Source organism: Eschrichtius robustus, chromosome 19, assembly GCF_028021215.1.
Source record: "Eschrichtius robustus isolate mEscRob2 chromosome 19, mEscRob2.pri, whole genome shotgun sequence".
NCBI classification, from domain to species: Eukaryota; Metazoa; Chordata; class Mammalia; order Artiodactyla; family Eschrichtiidae; genus Eschrichtius; species Eschrichtius robustus.
The window spans coordinates 29,627,603-29,637,037 of record NC_090842.1 but is presented as its reverse complement, the minus strand read 5'-3'; the positions used below and the strand labels follow the sequence as shown (position 1 = coordinate 29,637,037).

Genomic DNA, 9,435 nt, shown 5'->3' with positions numbered 1-9,435 from the left:
CAGTCTCAGTCATTATTGGGAATAGGGGACCTACCCAAAGTCATACGAATCCAGAAAGCATAAATGGTACTCTGAAATGAAGGTGGGGGTGGGGAGACCTCTAGCTTCCATCATGGACTCCATGGATATTTGTCCAAGCTGAATTAGCTTCTTAAGTCTGGTTCCATTGCCTCCCTGCCACACTTGGGCCTTAGGATGCAAATGATGCAGGTGGCCCCTATGCCTATGGTCCAGCCTTCCTGGCCACACTAGTATTTATCCCCCTGAGTCTGGTCTCCTTTCCCACTCCTATCATGATGTAGGATGCAGTACAAAGAACCAGGAGCATTGGTTGACTTTAGAAGGTGGGTTCTGTCCTTGAAAAAAAAAAATCCTTGAGGGAAGGATGTGCAAAAGCCTGGCTACCTTCTTGGAATGGGTGAGGACAAAATGTTGGCAGAACAAATACTAATTATCCCAGTAAGATGTCCAGATGCAAACCTTTAAGATCTTTTAAAATGCAAATAAAAAATAACCTTATATAGTTAGGTTAATGTCACCTATTCTCATACTGAATCTTCAGAAATTACAAGCTTCTAAAAGTATAATATTTAGACTGTAGTTTTTATGTAGTCAGAATCAAATGTTAAAAGTTGCTATTAAACACAAAGTCATTCCAGGAAACAGGCTGCCTAAAGTTTTAACACTTAGAAAGTAGTGGTTCTCTCAAAATATAACTCAGTATAACACTTTGAATTCAAGATGGTGGAATATTGTACCTTAATAAGGACAGATTTATTAACAGTAGCCCCTTTCTTATGGTGACAGGACAAGTTTGGTATATGATATTTTATAACTATTGTGGCTTGGATTGAATCTGGATAGTTGGATAGTGTGGTTTAAAATTTATGGGGGGGCTTCCCGGGGCTTCCCTGGTGGTGCAGTGGTTGAGAATCTGCCTGCCAATGCAGGGGACACGGGTTCGAGCCCTGGTCTGGTAAGATCCCACATGCCACGGAGCAGCTAGGCCCATGAGCCACAATTACTGAGCCTGAGCGTCTGGAGCCTGTGTTCCGCAACAAGAGAGGCCGCGATAATGAGAAGCCCGCGCACTGCGATGAAGAGCGGCCCCCACTTGCCGCAACTGGAAAGAGCCCTCGCACAGAAACGAAGACCCAACACAGCCATAAATAAATAAAATTAAATTAAATTAAAAAAAAAAAAAAGAATTTACCAAGTTTAAATTAAAAAAAAAATTTATGGGGGCTCAGATAAAGTAGAACAGTTACTTCTGTGGAAAATCACTATCCTTTTTTCCATATAAAACTTTAGTTATCAATAAAGTTGAAAGTTTAGCATTTTAATCAAATGGCTGCAGGTAAAGAACCAAAGGGAACTGAAAGTTTAATCATATAGATCTCATAAAAAAGCGTGTGTGTGTGTGCACGCTCGTCCTCCCCAGTAAAAGCCAAACTGTTGTGTTCATCACAGGCCCTTTAATAGGATGTTTCTAAAAATTACAAATTGGATAGTAATAACGTTGAGCTGAGCGATCTTTTGTTTTCTAACTAATAAACTTTTAGAATTAGAATATTAGGTATGAAAGAGACCTTGAATATATTTTAGTCCTTTTCTTTTGAAAGTTTGTAAGATTCAACAAATATTTGCTGAATACCTACTCTGCATCAGGCACTAGTACAGGCCCTTGGGGATACAATGAGGAATAAGACCCCCAAGGTAGCACTTTTCTTTGGTAGTGCTTTTTTTTTTTAACAGCCTTATTGAGCTATACTTTACATATTTCACCATATAAATATACAATTAATTAAAGATTTTTAGTATATTCAGAGTTGTGCCACAGTCACCACAATTTTAGAACACTTTCGTCACCTCAAAAGGAAATCCATGTTTAGCTTTTATTATACTTCAGTTCCCTCATCTCCCTAAAGAACCATTAATCTACTTTCTCTGTCTACCTATGTTTTTGCTTTTGCTGGACATTTCGAATAAATGGAATCACACTATGCGGCCATTTGTGTGGCTGCTGTCACTTTAGCATGTTGTCAAGGTTTGTCCATGTTGCAGCATGTATCAGCACTTAATTCATTTTCATGGCTGAATACTATTCCATTGTAGGGGGTATCACTTAGGTATCCATTCATCGCTTGAGGGACATTAGGGTTGTTTCTACCTTTGGCTATTAAGCATAACGTTGCTATTGACATTTCTGTGCACATTTTGTGCGGTGGTGTGTTTTCATTTCTCTTGGTTATTTACCTAGGAGTGGAATTGCAAGGTCAAATGGTCACTCTTAGGTTTAAACTTTTGAAGGAGCTGACAGACCACTTTCCAAAATAGTTGCACCATTTTACATTCCTACCTGGTGTATGAGGGAACACATTTTTATTTCCTGCTAAATCAGATTCGTTTTAGACTCTGCTGGAGGTTACGAGTAAACAGCAGAAACTTTATTTGCGAGGAATTTAAGACCGTTGGTTAATTTTCCTTCTATGGGGTCAGGGCCTCTATTATTCCCTAAGCACCATCTCCTCTTTCAGCCACCTAGGAAGCTCCTAGGCCCGCAGTGGGTGCTCCGGGGTAACCTGCTTAAGGGGGAGTTCAAGGAAACAAGGGAAGGGACAAGTGGCCGGACGCCCGGTGGTGGGGGTACCCACGTCCCGCGGATCGGCCACGCGGCCAGGGCTCGACCGCTCGTCAGCGCCGTCGGGCCTGAGTGACGCTTGGGCTCGGCCCCGGTCGGGTGCCCTGTGCGTCCGCGGGCCAGGCCGAGCTGGGGTGTCGGCGGAGGATAATGCTGGGTTCTGGGCCCCAGGGCCTGCGGCCTGGGCCTTCGCCAGCCAGGCGGCGGCGCGACCGATAGGGGCGGGGGACGGAGGCCGCGCCCCCGCGCCCGTCCCGCCCGCACCCTGCTGGGGGCGGCGGCCCGCCCCTAGCCAGCCGAGGCTCTTCCGCGCCGGCAGGGGCAGCAGCGGGAGCGGCGCGGGGCGGAGCGGCCCAGCCCGGCCCGGCGAGGCGGCGGCGGCAGCGGCGACGGCGGCAGCAGCGACGGCAACGGCGACGCCAGAGCCCGTGGGCGCCGTTCGCGAGGCCGCCGCGGCCCGGCCGCAACGCGGGGAGGCCTGGGGGCTGGAAGCCGCCGCTGCCGCCATGCCACTGCTCTTCCTCGAGCGCTTCCCCTGGCCCAGCCTCCGCACCTACACGGGCCTCAGCGGCCTGGCCCTGCTTGGCACCATCGTCAGCGCCTACCGCGCTCTCAGCCAGCCCGAGGCCAGGCCCGGGCCTGGGCCCGCCGAGGCGGAGCCGGTAACGGCCCCGGTGCAGCCAGACCCGGCCGCGCTCGTCCGGCCGAGCACCGGGGGACCCCGGGCCCGCGACGTGGCCCAGTACCTGCTCTCGGACAGCCTATTCGTGTGGGTGAGCGAGGCTGCCGGGCCCGCCGAGGAGGAGCGGAGAGGAGCCGGGCGGGGGATTGTGGGGACCGCCATGTCATCCATTATCTGTGGGGGGCGTGGCTGGGGCCGGGGTCCCCTCCCCCCGGGGCCCCCGAGAGCGAGGCCCGGGGGGCGGGGCCCCGCCCGCGTGCGCGCCACCGAAAGACCCGGTGAGGGGTTGGGGGGGTGGCTTTGGGGTCGTGAGGAGGGGCGGGTCCCGAGGGCAGGGTCGCCTTTGAGGGCCTGAGGAAGGGACTCTGGGACGCGGTTGGGGAGGCGCAGGGGGCGGGGCGCAAGGGGACGCGGCCGGCCGGGGAGGGTCAGGGCTGGGGGGGAGGGAGGAGGTGCTGGGGTGGGTTGTGGGGAGAAGTAAACGATGGCGGAGCAGAGTTGGGGTTCTCAGGGACCACCGGGAAGGAAACAAGGAGCCCTCAAAGAGCGGGTTGACCTGGGAGGCTGGGACCGGCCAGTCAGTTACCCCGGCTATTTTATTAAACTATGGAGGGAAGTTGGAAGGCTTTTCGGACTCTGTCAGATCCGGAAATGTTAACAGGTTTCCCACGAAGAGAGGGAAGAGACAATTAGAATGTTGAGCATAGGAGAGTTTTAGGCATCTGGGTGTGTTCGGACATTCCTGTTTGGAGAGAGGCCTTTTTTTTTTTTTTTTCTATTTATTATGTGATTGTCCTCTTTGGGTAGAACAAACACACAAACTGTGCTTCTTTTCCTGCTGCTTTTACCTGGTGATTCATGAAAGTTTCCTTTGATGTCTGAAGGCAGTCAAAACATTCGGAGTCAAGAAGTGTCTCTCCATTTGAACTCAGGATTTCTCCTTTTAGTGATCCATTTTAAAACACGGTTTCCAGTTTGTCTGCCAGTGTAAGATAAGCAGCATTTACAAGGCATAAATGCTGGTTTCACTTATTAGAACAGATAATTTCAGGCGGGTAGATCAACAGTATTTTGGCTTACGAGCTTGGCTTCTACCTTGGCCTTTGAATGCCTCACGGAAACCCCACGGCGATCAGAAAAGTTGTTCCAGGACTGAAGTCTGTCCCTTGGATTTGCTGTTGTGTCTTGGGTCCAGAGTCTTGTCTCCTCCTGTAAATTCCCGTTTCGGGGTGAGAGCCGGCTGTAAGTGACTGGGATTAATATTCCAAGTATACAGAATGATACACAACTCATTTGGTATAATTAACCCCGCTGTGCTTCATCAGGAAGCAGTGGGATTTATGAACTCTGTGGGTGTGGATCAAGTCTCTTGGTCCTTCTGATGAAGAGATGAGTAGAAGGCAGTGAAGTGTGAAGTTCCATTCCTCCACTGCTGTGTAAAGCTGAACCTTACAGTACAGAAGAAGGGAGAAGAGAAAGAATTCAGCCGCACGTCTCTTGTTTAATTTCTATTAAACATAGATTTAAAAAATCTATTTTTGCATTTCAGTTGGCAGGTAAACTGTGATGTGAAGAGTGATTTTGCCAGATGTTGAGATTATAATGTAGTCTTTTATATATATATATATATATATATATATATATTTAAGTATAAGGTACAAATAAGCCTTTGAAATGGAACTGCTATAGTATTTAACAACTACTAGTATTGTTTAATGATCTCCCTGCCCCTCCCCAGAGTTTCTTTTTACAAAACTCATGTTCAAATTCCAAGGTTAACACCTCTTCATAAAACATTACATAAAGCCTGTTGATTTTCTGTGAAAATTATTACTTTTTTTTTTTTTTTAATTTTTATTTATTTATTTATTTATTTATTTATGGCTGTGTTGGGTCTTCGTTTCTGTGCGAGGGCTTTCTCTAATTGCGGCAAGTGGGGGCCACTCTTCATCGCGGTGCGCAGGCCTCTCACTATCGTGGCCTCTCTTGCTGCGGAGCACAGGCTCCAGACGCGCAGGCTCAGTACTTGTGGCTCACGGGCCCAGTTGCTCCGCGGCATGTGGGATCCTCCCAGACCAGGGCTCGAACCTGTGTCCCCTGCATTGGCAGGCAGATTCTCAACCACTGCGCCACCAGGGAAGCCCAAAATTATTACTTTTAAGAAAATTTCCTTTTCTTCCCAGCTTTTTCAACAGAGGTCTTGCCTCATGCGAGTTTGTAATTTCTTCTTATCTGCTGATGATTTTTTTCCTTTCTCAGTTGATCTTGCTGTTTTTCTTCCATCTTTCCTCTGTGGTTTTCACACTTATCTTGGTCTTCCTTGGTTCCTCAGACCCTCCATGTATGCATTGTCAGTTTTCTTCATCACTCATTACTTAAGTTTCTGCTTTAGTAGACGAGTGGGAGTCAAAATCTCAAATGCCTTCCTCCGAGGCCTGACAGATCGCATTATTAGGTGAGTATATGGCGGGGCCTTTGTCAGAATGGATCCTTTCTTGCCCTGCCCAAGGACACTCACATTCAATTTTTTAAAAAAACCAAGCAAGGGACTTTTCTAGTGGCGCAGTGGATAAGACTCCACGCTCCCAGTGCAGGGGGTTCGATCCCTGGTCGGGGAACTAGATCCCACATGTGTGCCGCAACTAAAGAGTTCACCTGCCACAACTAAGGAGCCCAACTAAGGAGCCCACCTGCTGCAGCTAGGACCCGGTGCAACCAAATAAATAAAAAAAGGCAAGACAAAACAATCAATTGATCTTTCTGCCAATTTGCAAATCCTGCTAGATATTATTTTGCATATTGGAATCTCTAAAACTTATCTTTGTAGGGCACAGTTTAGATGAATATAGATACTCATATAATGTCTTCATTTTGATTAATGTCCTAGGTGATTTTAGGCGTGTTAAATGGTTGAGAAACTGATGAGGGAGAGGATAGGGTATGGGGTGAAGGTCAGATGATGTAAACCTTGCATGATCTGTTAAGGAGTGTGAACATTATTTCATGGGCCAGAGGGTTTAAGTGGAAGAGGAGGGGAGGAGGGGCTGTCATGCTGAGATGATCTTTTCAGGGGCGGACCTATAGCCGCAGTGGGGAAGATGGATTTATGTAGACTGGGAAGAGGCTAGATGTAGTGACGTAGGACTCCAGTCCCCAAGGAAAGTTCTCCAGGTGGCCCTCTGGCACTGACATTGAGAACAGGTGTGAGGGGAGGTTCCCAGGGTTGTTGCACTAACAGATACCCAGGTTTGACATGATTATTTGTTTCTTCATGTCTTTCTAGAACTTTCATTCCAGATTAGGTTTTATTTTGTTACTCATTTCTAGGGTAATTTTACGTTGTTCAGATGTCACTTCCATTAAAGTACCTCCTGATCAGTTTCCATCGTTTTGAATTGTTCAGGTGTTTTTGGCTTTTCAACTTCATTAATCTTACTCATTAGTTTCATTACTTTCTCCTGGTTTTTTTTCAGTTCTGTTCTGGTTTTTTCTTTTTTATGTATTTGCTTTTAAAACTGTAAGAGGTGGACATGGTAAAATGGAGAAATAGACATATGAAACAAGTTTTGAGGTTCTGATGACTTAATTATATGCAAATGAAGTAGTTTAAATAGAAGTGTCAAGGGAAAAAGTCACCAAAAACGAAAATGGATAAAAGTGAACTGACCATTGAGAGCAGGGATTGGCAAACCGTGTTGGCCTATTTGGCCTATTAGCTAATAATGGTTTTTTACATTTTTAAAGTTTTTTTTTTTTTTTTCCGAAAGGAAGACTATGTGATTGAGAGCATGTGGTCTACAGAGTCTAAAAATATTTACTGTCTGATAGCCCATGAGAGAAAAAGTTTCTGACTACTGCTTCAAAGAGCCCATCTTCACATAATTATACAACTTGAGAACTGAAAGTAATTTACTAGGTTTGAGTCTTTATGAGATGAATATTCCAAAGAAGATTAGAGAAAAATGTTAGCTCCAGAAATGTTGGGGCAGCTGAAGAAAAAGACTATAAACTTGTAAATAATAGGATATAAGCCGAGATAAACAACTTAAAAATATAGGAAAAATCTTTATAGTTGGGGGGAAGGAGATTGCTATTTGATTGCTTGCTAGATGTATGCTGCATGCTTTGTATACGTAGTCTCATTTATTTCCCTAATGTTGTGCAAAGAGGAACACGAGCATCAGTATAATAAGGGGGAGTTTGCATTACTGGCATTTTATACTTGTCACTGGGCGCCTACAGAAAAGTAACATTCCAGTTGTCCTTAAAGGAGGAGACTGATAAAAGGTGTGTTTTTTGTGGGGGGAGGAGGTAGTTAGTGCTGGTGTTAAGTAGAAGACTAAGAAATACCCAGATTGATCAAGTCGACGCAGTTCACATCTACATATTATACAAATATATATGGTATGTATACATATTCTTTCTTTTTCATACACAGAAGGTAGCGTAGTAATCACATTTCTACACTTTGCTTTTTTTTCAGTGAGCAAGTTATCTTGAAGGTTCTGTATAATGGTAGTAAATGCAGAACTGCTGACAGTTTTCCTGGCTTCATTGTATTCTGTTGAATGGCTGTTTTATGGTTTATTGAACTAACCTCCCTGATGGACATTTAATTGGTTTTCATTTTTCTGCTATTATAAACAGTGCTCCAGTGAACCCATTGTACTTAGATTTACTTACATTTAAGTTTGGATTCTGCCCACAAAGAAAGATTAGTTAGCTGTGTATAGCAGAATGAGGTTAGTACTTTTACTGTGGTCTGCAAGGATAAAGTGAGGTGAGAAAGTTTGTCCCAATTCCGTTGGTTTAAATATGGGCTGAAGTGTTGTTTCTGTAAGGATATCACTGGTGACCTAGTGGGATCTGATTTGGAATTTTATTTTATTTTAATTTTTATTTTATAATGGAGTATAATTGATTTACAGTGTTGTGTTAGTTTCACGTGTACGGCTAAGTGATTCAGTTATACAAATACGTATAGCCATTCTTTTTCAGATTCTTTTCCCATATAGGTTATTACAGAATATTGAGTAGAGTTCCCTGTGTTATACAATAGGTCCTTGTTGATTATCTATTTTATATATAGTAACATGTATATGGTAATCCTGGGATTTGCTTTTAAATGAGGAATGGTACAATTATGTTTCTGTATCTGCAATTTTTCAAGCCTTTGTCAATTTTAAAATTGAGAATTTATTATATCTTTATTGGAATGATGATATTTGTGAAATTAAGACATTTTTCTGTAAGTAGAATAGAATAAATAGTTAATAATTATTGAGGTGTTTTTAAAAACACTTCATTCATGATCTTAAAATAATTTAGTTGCTTCCAATCCTGTATAGCTTTCACTTTCATAAAGTTCACAAAAGATTATCTCTTTCCTTTTACCTAAAATCCCTTTCTCATATCAGTTTACTTTGTCAAGCCCTTTTTCCCTTCTTAGCTGTGCTAATTTTTAAATCTTCCATTTATATTACAATAAGAAATGTTTATCTACTGGTGATGGAATTATGAGGGAATTCCACTTTTTTTTTTTTTTTTGGTAAATCAAAGATACAAAATTTTTATACCTCATTTTTGAACTTAGAAAAACTTAAGAAAAGTTTTACCTGAGAAGTAATACTTTATTTCTTACTTTGTAACCCAAGGTGTATGAGAATGCTGTTTAGGGTAGAGAAATGATTAAGCGACCCTAAATTTGATTTCTCCTCTGTTGTTCTCACAGCAGCTGGCTTGGTCTGTTAGATGCTTACCAAGTTCTGTGTCTTGTAGATCCTAAAAGCTCTTTGAGCGCAGGGTTCAGATCACCCTCATTTCTCTTAATGTCCCACATGCCTTGAGCAAGTAGGTGCTAAATGTGTTGAATTTATTTCTTTACTTTGTAAGCCTACCTGCAAAAGCAGGAAGAATTTTAAAAAATTGTTTTGTAATTAGGCTGGGGATGTTTGGCTGATTTTAAAAATCCCCTTCAGCTGGAGGATATGGCATGAAGGATTGGGGTTGTAGTTTTGTCTTATGACATTTTTTCTTAATTAACATGATTGGGGTTCCCATTAACTGGTTTAGAGCACAATGAAGATGAGCCTTTTAAACCTCTATTTCATCT

The 9,435-nt window shown here is 43.6% G+C and overlaps 1 protein-coding gene across 1 annotated transcript in view; it reads left to right on the top strand.

Annotated features, from left to right (window-relative positions):
• Positions 1 to 3,010: 3,010 nt before the first annotated feature.
• AMFR (autocrine motility factor receptor) overlaps positions 3,011 to 9,435 on the top strand; it is a 39,282-nt gene continuing 32,857 nt past the window's right edge. The window contains exon 1 of the mRNA XM_068529252.1: positions 3,011 to 3,414. Within this exon, the coding sequence (XP_068385353.1) occupies positions 3,148 to 3,414 (267 nt within the window). The 5' untranslated portion in view covers positions 3,011 to 3,147. The remainder of the gene's footprint in view (positions 3,415 to 9,435) is intronic.